Source organism: Siphateles boraxobius, unplaced genomic scaffold (assembly GCF_051911475.1).
Source record: "Siphateles boraxobius isolate OS27281-9 unplaced genomic scaffold, OSU_SipBor_1 55, whole genome shotgun sequence".
Taxonomy (NCBI): Eukaryota; Metazoa; Chordata; class Actinopteri; order Cypriniformes; family Leuciscidae; genus Siphateles; species Siphateles boraxobius.
The window spans coordinates 8,019,169-8,032,779 of NW_027509181.1; the positions used below are offsets into that span (position 1 = coordinate 8,019,169).

General features: G+C 37.2%; 1 protein-coding gene across 1 annotated transcript in view; it reads right to left on the bottom strand.

The window, feature by feature from the left end:
* Positions 1-13,296, bottom strand: part of reep3b (receptor accessory protein 3b) — a 33,777-nt gene extending 20,481 nt beyond the window's left edge. The window contains exons 1-2 of the mRNA XM_077206145.1: positions 12,990-13,296; positions 29-101 (exon numbers count right to left, since the gene is read on the bottom strand). Coding sequence (XP_077062260.1) covers positions 29-101; positions 12,990-13,021 — 105 coding nt within the window. The 5' untranslated portion in view covers positions 13,022-13,296. The remainder of the gene's footprint in view (positions 1-28; positions 102-12,989) is intronic.
* Between the last annotated feature and the right edge of the window lie 315 nt (positions 13,297-13,611).

A 13,611-nucleotide genomic window follows, 5' to 3' on the forward strand; every position in this document is an offset into this window, starting at 1 on the left:
CATGAATGGACACTGTGTTTATACTTACGTATTCTTTGACATTTTTGGTTTTCACTGCTTTGTAGGAACAATACGCTGGGTACAGGTTTCCAAAAACCAGCCTGTGTAAAGAAACAGAGGGTAAAATAAATAAAGGAAAACAACTGTAACACTCCAGATATTCTTCAAAAGCAGGACTAATGGGTTCGGATAAATCCTGTCTCTATGTATAGCTCTATTAAAAGCCACTCACTTCCTCGGTCTGATTGTTTACAAGTTAAACAATGATTTCCTTTTCTTTCTTTTCCAAAAGAAAAAAATAAGGGCAACAGAGGGGACAACAATGCAGGAGACACAGTCTAATTTAAAACATGTCCTAAAAGAGATTAAAGAGATTAAACTGCCGTCCATAGAGAGCAAAGGCTGTGTGTGCTTTTGAATGGCTTTTTGGTTGAAAATGGCAACAATTACTACATAATATTAAGGACAGAAATTCATCTAAATGTTATTTGCAAAAATTAATTACGCACAATTCTTCTACTAGAAGTCATCATTGATGTATTAACAAAAGCCTGGAATAAATTACATGACTTTTGCACAGATTTACTGGTGCTAGTTGCCGTAAGCCAGAGCCAGTCTGCAGTTTTAAGTTGACGGATTTCACAGAAAATCGTGTAGTGTATGATGGGCACAGACTAATATATTTCTTTTGATTCCATCTAGGGGTGGGCGATATGACCAAAATCGTTATTTTTGCTTTAAATAAAGATTTTACGATATCAAAATTCGATACCATTGAAATTTCATAATCTTTATCACAACTTTTAATATTATTCAAAAAACGAATACTAGCATAAAAAAAATCTCAAGCTTACTGCAGACAAGTCAACGGTGATAAAGAAAGAGCAAAGAAAACAAACTACAATTAGAACAAAGACATAAATGAAATATACCTACCTGAAAAACTTTGTAAACTAGTAATCAAATGTATAAAAAACAATAGTCTTTAATGAGTAAATTAAATATACATCTATTCTTATTAAAGTTACAAAAGTGATTCAGTCAAGAACAGTGAGAGATTTTCTCTTTTTGTTTTTTTGATTAGCATTAAAGGTGACATTATGCCCCCTTTCACAAGATGTATCAGTTTTTCCTGGCTCAAAACAAGGCGGAGGAGGTAAAATCCTGATCGTGTACGTATTTTAATAATAAGATAAATAATTTTGTATTTGTCATAGACCATCATATACTGTTTCCCGGTGGACCTCAGTATTCTAGGGGTGTCCGGGGGCATGCGTCAGAAAGGGAGCGAAATCAGATCAGCTTAGTTTTTGACATGCTGGCAGAGAAAGGCTTACCAAAACAAAGTTCTGGGTTGTCACTTTTCACATTTTCAGGGTTGGTGGATGCACAGGGGACCCAAATATAGCATTAAACACAGAAAAAGTCAGATTTTCATGATATGTCCCCTTTAAAAATGACATTTGGATGCTGTCAATTTAAGACCGACTGCATGAATCCAGTATACTTGTGTGTTTTCTCTCTCAAATGTTAACGTTCACTTAAGACGTAAACAGTGTTGGGGAAAGTTACTTTTAAAAGTAATGCATTACAATATTGCGTTACTCCCCAAAAAAGTAACTAAGTACGTTACTTAGTTACTTTTTATGGAACGTAATGCGTTACACTTTTGCGTTACTTTTTCTCACCTGCATGGGCTTGTTTGTTTGTTAGCTGTTTTTAATAACAGCTAAAACAATCTATTTTTGCCAATTGTTAAGGCCCTTTCACTTCAAAAGTTAAATGAATAAGCCTAAGGCTGAAGGAAATGCATATTTACTACTGTACAGTAGAGGGCGCCGCTCAAACAAACCTTTCAGCTGCTGCTGTTCTTGATTAAATAACAATAGGATACAGGAGAAGGAAGTTCAACACTCTTATTTCTAAACCTAATCTAAAGTCATTTTTGCTTATTAGAATGGTTGAATTAGATCATTGTAGGTCAGCAGCAAAGACATTGGTTAATAAAGTGAGATTAAATACATAAAGTATATTTATGTAATTTAACAGTTAATTATAAAACTTTTGCACAAAATTCTGAGATTGCATTTGACTGTTTTTATTCATTTTGAGGAATACTGAATGTTTTTGTGCAAGTGAGATGAGTAAATGCATGTTCAATGCAAATGCACACAACACCTCACTTTATTTCTCTCAACATGACAGGAGAGCTGTCAGTCAATAAATGTGAAAAAGTAACTAGCATTACTTATTTGGAAAAGTAACTCAGATATTTTGTTGTAAATTGAAAAAGTAATGCGTTACTTTACTAGTTACTTGAAAAAGTAATCTGATTACGTAAATCAAGTTACTTGTAATAAGTTACCCCCAACACTGGACGTAAATGACTGTTTACTTGCAAATACATGGTCACTTTGACACATAGGTGTGTATATTTAACCGTTCATGCCCATTTAGGCAGCAAAAAGCACTCAGTTCACTTCTCAATCACTCTATGAGCAGCAGCTTAATGTCGCGAGTCTCAGTCAATGCTTAAAAATGCATGCACAGCAACTTCACGTGAGCTTAACCGCGATAGAGAAGATAGAAAAACGTTTTAGATCCCATTTACAACTGTATACTTGTGTAGTCGACTTATGATCCGATCGACAACAACGCATCTTAATACCAGGTGTAAACTTGGCCTCAGTGTGAGATCCCTATTCATTTATTATATCATGCCCAGTTTTTCTCTTTAACCATTATAAAAGTTGTCAAGTTTCTGAAACCTACTGTTATAAAATCTGTTCAGATATTAAAAGTCAATCAGGCCTGGTTTCAGATACAGGGCTTAAGTTAAACCAGGATTAGGCCTTAGTTAAATTATGACATTTAAACATGCATTTTAGTCTGGGACTAGGCTTAAGCTGACTTTAGGCTTAAATCTGTGAAACCAGGCACTAGTGTAGTTAATAAAAGCCTAATAGTTTAACAGATCTGTATACAGAAACTGTGACCAATAATATAACTGAGAAATTATCCAGTTTAATTGGATTTAATGTAAACTTGGGTTGGAGATGGAAAAGAGGTCACACTGATAAGTTCATTTCAGTGAATCACTAAGATATTCCATTTCATCCTATAAGCGACAGACCTGAGACAAGCCAATAAACAGGCAGATGGGCCCAGTGCCAGCCCTTCATCTGCGGCCTGTCACTCACACTAGCCCCATTTATTATGTTCCGCTCGGCTAGATTTGTTTGGGATCTTGCGGAAGAGCACATACTACCTCCAGCTTGTGCAAGACTCCCATTGTCACAGAGCAATAAGTGCACGCTCAGAGGTGCCAACAAATCCCTTTCTCATCTGAACCCCCACAAATAAGTTAATAAACAATGCAAAAACAGGGAGACACACAGATCTGGAGCTGATTTCTGGCCCTAAAGTGCCTGTGGCCCAAATTCCATATGCTAACAGAGGAAAGCCGCTACTAGCATTCATTTTGACATGCCACGCAGACTTTCAGAGGTTTCACAGGCAGGAATCAGCCTTGATGTTTCCCAGATGATAATGCTGCTCTCTGAAACCAGTGTTTCACTTTCATACCAAAGCTGTGCCTTGAAAAATGGCATTTCCCCAAGGAATGAGTCCTTCAAAGTAGCTTTTTGCTGAACTCGGGTTGAAGCATTCCCTGATTTAGAAGTACTGTCTTTGCAGACATACAGGCTTCTTGACTCAGCAGTGCATCTAAATTTGGGGACAGCTTCTGCTGTTTTCGCTGCCAATTATAGACAATGTGTTGACCCAGAAATTCAGGCCACTCCAATATCAGCCTGAAAACTTGACTATAGTGACAGTAACATATCTGTCATTTATTTCTATAGTGAACGTCAATAAACAGCTAGATTAGAAAACATAACCAATGAATATTATTTCACATTTGCTGTAGTGGTTCTTGCACAAGCAGAACTCAGTAGCACGATGCTAGGGTGTTCAGGGTGGTCACATCATGTGGCTCATGTCTCTAGAAATGACTCTTTCACTTGAAGTCTATGGGTTTAATATAGGGCTGCAATAACTAATCGATAACAAATCAGATTATCAATTAATCTTGTCTATGCAAGGAAAACATCTGCCAGTCGTGTCACTTCATAGAAGAGAAAAACACATTTCTATGTACAAAACACATCTGGAAAACAGAGAACTCAGAGCGAGATGATTCTGAACCCAAGTTTGTCCTAAACATGACAATGTGTCATATTAAGTACTTTAAACAAAAGCATAGTTTAATGCAGCTTGCCAAAATTATTTATATCCGATTAATCACAGAAATAATCCAAAAATGAATCTATTATCAAAATAATCTTTAGGTGTATTATTTAGCATTAGGGGTTTGTTCAGATTACTAATCCCAAGTAAGACAAATAATAGTGTTGTTTGTCTTAGCAAACACCCAAGAGGGCTTGTGAGCATTTTAATACACAAGAATTATAACACTGTGCAGTGGATGAGCACAGCACACGTTCACACAGTTCTCCCTGTTGCATGGTCCTCATCCAAGGATCCACCTTGGCAGCAGTTTATTTTCCTGTTGCCATAGAAACAGCAGAGGCACCAGGCTGTAACAATGGTGATGGGCTCCACACATCTCTCAACCCTTCCCCCCTCCGCTCTCCCTGGAGCTCTGTAATTTACAGATCTGTTACTCTCATTCATGTTGCTCTGTGCACCTAATAACTAGTATTTTTCTTCATTAGACGATTGTTTTAATCAGCGCCAAATGAGGAAATTCACCTACAGTGTTGTTAAGATAAAGCGTTTTTGGAATTTTTCGGTTTGCTAACCTACCCGAGGGGATAAAATAATAGGGGTGTAAATCGGAGCCTACATGACGATTCGATACGATACCGATTTCTTAAGCCGACGATTCGATTATTTTCGATACTTCAGAATTCGCCACGATGCGATACGATTCAATTCAATAATCGATATTTTTACATGATATCTATTAAGTTTCTAATAAATCAACAAAAATGTTTATAATTTGCCTTTTATTGAGAAACAGGAACAGTATTCTATTCACATAATGTGCATGTTGTGCTTAATACACTGCAAATAGAACAGCAAATATAACAGTTACTGCATACAGTTCAAAACTTGATTCTATCGAATCCTGATGCGTTTCCGTGCATTTTACGTCATCGCAAACGTGCACGACGCATGCTAGAAAACAGAAGGCGGGTGAATATATTGTGTTTTTTTATTTTATTTGGTGCTATTATGCACAGCTGAGTGAACAACACCGGTTTACTGTGTGTCGCATTTGGCTTTTTGCTGATTGCAAACGCAGGAGACAGTGGATTTCCATTAATTTGTTGCCCTGAGTCCACATGCGATGTGTGTGCGAATACACTGCAGTGGTACCCCAGTGCGCACCCGGGTCCGCATGACAGACAGCGTTTACATAATTAGCGATTTTTCATGCGAACCGTGCCCGTTCCGTTCCGAGTTGGTGTGAAAGCACCCTAGACTTTTCAAGTAAGCTGTTGAAGTAGCCTTTTGTACATGTAAGCGCCTGTTTGTTTACGTTAGTAACTGCTAGCTTGGAATTCGCCGACTAAGTGACTGACGGTGCATTCACACTGGCAGTTTAGTTACGTTAGCCCAGTGCATAACAACAATCGTTTGTACGCATATGAGCGGATGCTGAAAATGGACAGGCGGGAAAACAAACACATTAATCGAGACTCTTGCGGACCCATCGATGCATCGAATCGTCGGCTGTATAATCGATGCATCGATACGAATCGATTAATATTTACACTCCTATAAAATAAAATAAAATTCTGTATCAAAATTTACAGACAAGTAGTTTGTTTAGGCATGGTTTGTAAGGAATTACAAACCTGCACACATATATTCAAACGCACATAACTATAGAATCAATTCTTAAAGGGATAGTTCACCCAAAAATGAAAATTCTGTCAGTATTTACCCACCCTCATGTTGTTCCTACCCCGTAAGACCTTCTTTTATCTTCGGAACACGAATTAAGATATTTTTGATGAAATCTGAGAGCTGGATCACTCCTCCATACTAGTCCATAGGCTTCTTGAGGGATTAAAACTTGCCGGCCTCGAAAACTTAAAGACATCGTTAAAATAGTCCAAGTGACTACAGTGGCTCAATATTAAATTTATCAAGCGGCGAGAACACTTTTTGTGCGCAAAAACAAACATAAATAACGACTTTATTTCAACTATTAATTTCCTTCTCTTTGGGCCTCTAGTCAGTTAAACTAGTGTAATTGAGTAGAGCTACGTCACACGTGACTCACTATTGGCCGACGCTGGTCATGTGGGGGATGCGTGTGACGTACAAAAACAGATCATACGCTGTTAAACTAGTAACCTGACTCGAGGCCCAGAGAGAAGGAAATGAATAGTTTAAATAAAGTCGTTATTTCTGTTTTTTTTGCGCACAAAAAGTGTTCTCGTCGTTAGATAAACTTAATATTGAGCCACTGTAGTCACTTGGACAATTTTAACGATGCCTTTAATAACTTTCGAGGCCGGCAAGTTTCAATCCCTCAAGAAGCCTATGGACTAGTATGGAGGAGTGATCCAGCTCTCAGATTTCATCAAAAATATCTTAATTCGTGTTCCAAAGATGAACGAAGGTCTTACGGGGTTGGAACAACATGAGGGTGAGTAAATACTGACAGAATTTTCATTTTTGGGTGAACTAACCCTTTAATGCGCATGTGAACACCATCAGCGTCTATCACCGGTTCGCGTTTAAAGTCTGTTTAGAGAGAACGGTGACGTCTTAGCGGCCCCTAATTTAATAACAAATGATCATTTAGATGGAAGTGAATCAATCAAAACTAACTTTAGCTGGAAAAATCATTATTCAAGAACCACTATAAAACTAAACCAATCTCTGTTACCTTAAATTATATGTTTATCTCTGTAAAGCTGCTTTGAAACAATCTACATTGTTAAAAGCGCTATATAAATAAGGATGACTTGACTTGACTCAACAATTTATGGGGAGCTGCAGTAGGCTAGACTGACTGTAGACAATGGATAACAGGGTTTCCCACAATTCAATTCTAGTCTGTTGACCAGGAACCAAACTCAAATAAACAGACAGAGGTTCTATCTTCTAAACAAGCGGAACATTTCCAGGAGCAAGTCATTTGTCTTTCTACACCGAAAAAGAAAAGGCTGTATGATGCCACAATCACAGCCAATCAGAAATATTTGGAGAGGGATTTAACCTATGAGATGCCACTGTGGGTGGAGCTACACATTGTTTGTGACATCAAAGGTTCAAGTGATCGAAAAATTTGATAAACTCAAAAACAGGTTATTATGTTAAAGCCTATTACAAAAACAAAATACTGTAAACATTCCAGTAAAATACTGGTAAATGTAAAGCAAATTTGAGCAAATGAAATGTGTTTTCTGTAATTTTTCATTTAAATTTGCAAAACTTTGCAACAATGTTGCTGGTTGTAACGGTACCAAACTTTTAGTAGTCACTCGTCGGTTAATAGTAAAATGTTGCAGTCCTCAGTACCAATTTCTGTACCACAGCAAAAACTGTTGAATTAAAAATGTTGTCTTGTTTTATCTTGTCGGTTATCACTGTCAATCATAAGCACGCTTTTAAATATTTTTATCATTCCAGACACTTTTGGAGTCTACTTGGCAGCATAATCTCTAAAGCGCAAGCTCACTGAATTCTGCACTCTCGCAGAAACTCCCAATAAAAAAGAAGTTTCAATTGTACAATAAATGTCTTATTTACATCGTGTTTACAATTTGTTGGTTCTAAAGGATTGTCGACCAATTATAAAACAAAACCTCATACCTTTTCAGTGGTGTTAAGCGGATTCAGACTAACTTACTGACTAGCACCTCTGATATGCCATTGCGTTCACGCACTCAACAGATATGATTCTGATTGGCTATCATATTCAACGCTTGTAAAAACACGCTGTAAATAGAAACCTTTGACACTCAGAGAGAACTCAAACAAACATGGAAATCTTGGTACCTTCAACTTTGTTTTTTTTAGTACAGTGGTACTGGTAGTCAACCCTTAACCCTAGTTGCTACCGTATTTTTACTGTAAACTTCTGGCAACTAGCTGCTGTTTTACAGTGTACTGTCTGCTTGTAGCATTTGTTGATGAAATGTTTGCGTTACTTCATAGGCAGAAGGAACAACTTACAGTGCAAGTTATGTAGGATGAAACTAATGAAAGAATTACTGACAAAAAATAAAAACAAATGTAGTAGGCTAATTTCTTAAAGAATAAAATAATTAATTAACTACTACAAATAAAACTAGTTTTTCAAAATAGTAATAACCCTGGTTAGGACATAGTTAGAGAGCCGCCTAAACAAAGACAGAAACTTTCTGAAGAGTTATTATTATACTTTACATTTATGGTTTAATAAATTAATTAAATGTCCTTTAACTGGATAAAAAGTCTACTGTTACTATTACTCAACCAAGCAAAACATGTAGTTTGGTGTTATCACCAACAAACCAACAGCTCTGCAACTTTTTAGATATCAGTCATGCAAGTTATTGCTGACTCATTTGTCATGGAAATCCAAATATATATAGGCTATAAATGTTTAGAAAAGACTATAGAAACATGTCTGACGCCATGAATAATTAAATATGCAGGATGAAAAATATAAAAGGCCATCCTCTCTTTACCAGTGTGGAAAAAGCTGATCAGTGTGTTTTGTCAGACGTATTTCATGTATTATATAAATATTGCACAATTTTGAACAATTAGTACTTAAATTCTTGATAAAGGCCACTTATTTGATTATTTTTAACATTTACTTGAATCCAGGTTGCAAGCCACATGATAAGACTAATAGCACGTGAGTGTGTCTCACATTATGTAACACTTGAGTTAAAAAATAAAAGACTCCAAACATTAACAGTAATATTATAAAAATACGAAAGCTGTTAAATAGCTGATATAGCCACACCTGCCACTGCATATAAAGTTAATTCATTATGAATGCGCTACGCTGCTGCTTGGCAACCCTAAACTAAACTCTGCTTTGTGTTGTGCCTAACAAACACCCCTTAATAACAGGTTCTACCCCTTCTTAACTCGTTTGGGACACATCTCACTCTACCGGTTAAGAGGTTTATATCGTTGCAGGGTATATACTGTCAGACCGCCCAGCCCTAAGAGTGTGCAATAAAGCCATAAAATCTTCTCGACTTGTAGGTTTAGCAATCACTTTGTCGGAAGGCTTTGATTCTCCTCACTGTTTGCCTGTGGCCTCTCCTCCCACAAAAAAACTTGCACTGCCCCTATGAAACACAAATAAATGTGCTAGACATCAGTCTTTTATTGTTTTCACAACAAGGAGTTGGTTTTCCTCCAGTGGGCCCCTGGAGGAGACGGGACCTGCACTGAGTGGTCTTGAAAGTATTTTCGTGAAGCAGGGTATCGTTCTCAGGGTGTGCAGCTGAAAAAATAAAATCTTCAGATGGGCCTTGACACTCAGGTTTAGGTCAACTTTGAGTTTCCTGCTAAGAAACGGCAAGGCAATGCTCACTCTGATGATGCTGCTGATTTGAATTACTGTGAGCCAGATGCTGAGAGTCTTCTAAAGCACATATGGTTCAGCTCTTGGGACCAAATGTATTTTGCCTAAAAAAGCCTGACAAGGTGCATAGCCATAAGTCTATTTTATTTTAATACTTAACATACAGTACATTGTTAAGAATAGCTAAATAACCCACGTGGGTCTATTAGAAGCCTTCTATTTATCATGTAGCCTAGTATTATTTATTTAGGTGATCGTGATCGATATCAGAGGATACTTCTTTCAGTGATCAGCCCCAAAAATCGTCAACAGAGCACCCTTTTATAATCTTGGTAAAATCACTAGAGATGCACCGGTCAACCGCTATCAATCAGAATGGGCTGGGGTTTTTTTTAAGCCGATCTCTGTTCTGGACTTGCACACAAACTGCATTACAATCATTATCTAAAATGTCATTTGTGCGAAATATTTCTAGGTTTCCAAACAGGACGTTAAAACATGCCACAGACGGGACACGCTGAAGGAGGATGCAAAGAGAACACATATGCGCCAGCAGAGCAAATACTGTACCAGGCACTGCAAGCTCACTGTTCGCGATTCTCAAAATATAGGAAGAAAAATATAAATATTGAATTGGGAGTGGGGGTATATATGAATGTATCTCTGAAGGGAAGTGACTGTCTTCAGAAAAGTTTCGATGGCATTTTCTTTTCCTCTTACCTCAGAATATTAAAATAGTGTTTATAAGTACAGGGGAACCCAAAGAAACACTGCTTTTATATAAGCGCCACCTACTGTCAGAGAGTGAATTAGCATTTTCATTCAGTCCGTCCGCTGTTTTTGTTTTGTGCAGTTGTCTTATGTAGCATAATTTCACGATATAGAGCAAATAAACAAACAAATTAGCTTAAAGGGGTGGTATATGCCTCTTTTTACAATATGTAAAATAAGTCTCTGTTGTCGCCAGAGTGTGTATGTGAAGTTTTAGCTCAAAATACCCCACAGATTATTTTTACAGCATGTTAAAATTGTCCCTTTCTGAGGGTCAGTAAAAACACGTCGGTTCGTGTGGGTCCCTTTAAATGCAAATGAGCTGCTGCTCCCGGCACAGAGGGCGGAGCTTCAAGAGCTCTGTTAGCAGCTCCGATTACCTCACGCAGACCGAAACTGTTCTGCCTAAACTGGAGTCGGACAATGATAGAGAGACTCAAGAAGAAGTGACAGCATGTGGAATGCAACAGGACGTTTCTGAATTTGATGAAGTTATATTGCTGATGTGGAGTTAACTATCTTCAAGTCTTTGATTAGCATATTCTGTCATGATAATCTATGCTGATGTTGTTTATGCACAAACAGCAACATTACACACTAACTAAAGTTAGAAAAGTGAAAACATAATCAACCACCTCTTTATAGTAAAAAACAAATCGGCAACAGAGAGGTATCAGAATCGGCCAATTTGCCTTTATAAAAACGGCAATCAGAATCGGCCATGAAAAATCATGATTGAGACATCCCTAAAATTCACTTGTAATAAAAAACATTAAGTAGAAGCTAAAAGAAAGCCACTGCAACTAAATATAGGAATCAGAAAAACGGCTCTGAAGTTGATGCATAAACACCAGTGATCCGGACCAAAGAAAATGAGGAAAAACCTGTTTCAGACATTTCTACATTTTCCCCTCAACATTAGGATTTACCTGCTAATATCATACGCTTACTGCAATTTAAAGAACAGTGAGAGTTTTGGGTGTGTATTCAGTACATACATAGTGCTTCAAAATTCAAATAGAAAAAAAGGCAAAGCAGGAAAACACAACACAGTCACGAAAGTGTCTACGCAGCACAAAAGCCCACAGCATCATTTCAAACAGACAATGTGGTCTTGATTTCTCATCATCTTGCCAGAAGCTTACAGTTATTGTCCTATATTTGAACTTCTACATCGTCTATGCTGTAAAATCCTAACCGCAGAATTATAACCTTAAACTCGCATGGTGGACTGTAATTGGTACTCGCTTGTTTCTGTGACTGACTACATCTCCTACTAAATGCTTGCTAGTGACTTTTGGACGCTGTAAGGGGACCACGTTGCAAAATGTGTCTTGCCCACAAAATAAACCAAAATGATCCTCTTTCTGCTGTTTGCAAATGAGCTACCAAACAAGGACAGACACATCAATCATTCAAATCTTTCCAACCCTAAAGGCAAATGTGCTCTTTTTGTTGTAGAGATCGTCTGACATTTTTAAAGAATAATACAGATTATTTTTTATGTTTGAGTGTTCAATAAGCGCTTTACACTGATTGTTTATTATTAATTAATGTAATTATTAATTGTTTGGTGTCAGCTTCCGACACAATAGTTAATAAAAAAAAAAGATTACAACAATAAACTAAATTAATTGCCCAGTTTCACAAACATGGCTAAACCCTAGTCCCAGAGTAAAATGCATGTTTCTTTTAACTATAAGCAACTTGCACTGACATATCTTAAAATATTTTGTTTTGTCTTTAGATGTTCATCAGTAATGCGTTTTTTTTTTCCAAGGCACATTTAAAAAAGCTACTTAAAATGTCCTTAATTTAACTAAGTCCTAATACTGGCTTAATCTAAGCCCTGTCTGTGAAACCGGACCAATACAAATTAATGATGACTATAGCTACGCAAAGTTTCATCTAAATGGGTGCTCATATATTGTACTTTGTTTTAGTGCATGTCTAACTTTTCTGTTTAAAATGCTATATGTCACACAATTATTAACAGATGTAAAAAGCTAAATAATTATGCAAGTTACCTAACAAACACTGTTGTTTTCCTTTACGGACAAATTCATTTTGATGTCATATAGTGACAGCCATTTAATTAGAAAACTGCAAATCTGTAAGGGGGGGTAAAATCACTTTCTTTCTATATACGTGTTCAGGCCTGTTAACATAAGGTTGAGAAAATGTTGAGAGAGAGGAGTCACACGTTTATGACAGCTCCACCTTAACCAAAAAGTCCCAACAAGAATCTTTGTAAAAGGCGTCAACATAAAAACATTCACTGACACGTCCATTGCTATATGAGTAATTTGACTACTGACACAATAACCTCTTATACAGCGGTCCAGTCGTGATGGCAAACTAGATACTTATTATAGCATACAAACACTGGCTCGTTGCTGCTGGTTCTTTTTCTTCCAAATAACATGGATCTTTCCCAAAGGTCAGGTTTAAAAAACGTTAAACGCTTAAATTGATCAATTCAGAGCAAATATAACGTTACGTTCGAGAAGAAGATAAATCTACCTTTACAATCTTCAATTCTATCATGGATGCTACTAGGCTAACCAGTAAAATTAAGAGCTTATTAAACACCCAAGCTTCAAAAATAAGCTACATGTATGGACACAATGAGGATTAAACTCACACGACAGATCTTGATATGATCCAGGACACCATATTTTCCTCAGGATGATGGAGCCGAGCAGGGAGAGATGCTAGCTAAGCTAACCTTACTTCAACTTCAGTGTACAACTTCAAACGAAGACAAACATTAACGGTCTCCTGAGAGCCTCCGCTCGTTCATTACTTAGTATTACGCACAAACATATCGTATAAAACTACCTATGAAGTCAAAATTTGTTAAAGTAATGGCACTCTTGTTGTGCCCATCTTCTTGCTCTCGACCGACGCCGTTTCTGTTAAAGGTGCGCTTTCACGTTGACGTCAGAAATAATTTGATTTAAGGGCTTGATCTTCCTGTTACGTGATTGGCTAATGTGATTTGTTTACATGAAACTCGGGCATGGGTTGGCTAGTTAAAATGTTGGTTAAGTGACGTAATTTCTAAAACGCAAACATCAAACGCTCAACGCATTCGATGCTGATTGGTTTATAGACCCCGAGAGGAGGTACAGACCAATCAAATATAAAAGCGTTGAAAATAAAAACTCTCTGATCTTGTTGGCGTTCTAATGCAAACACAGATTGGCGGAATGTTGTCAACCTGCTTAACCCATTAATACCAACACTTTCTATTCCATTTCTAT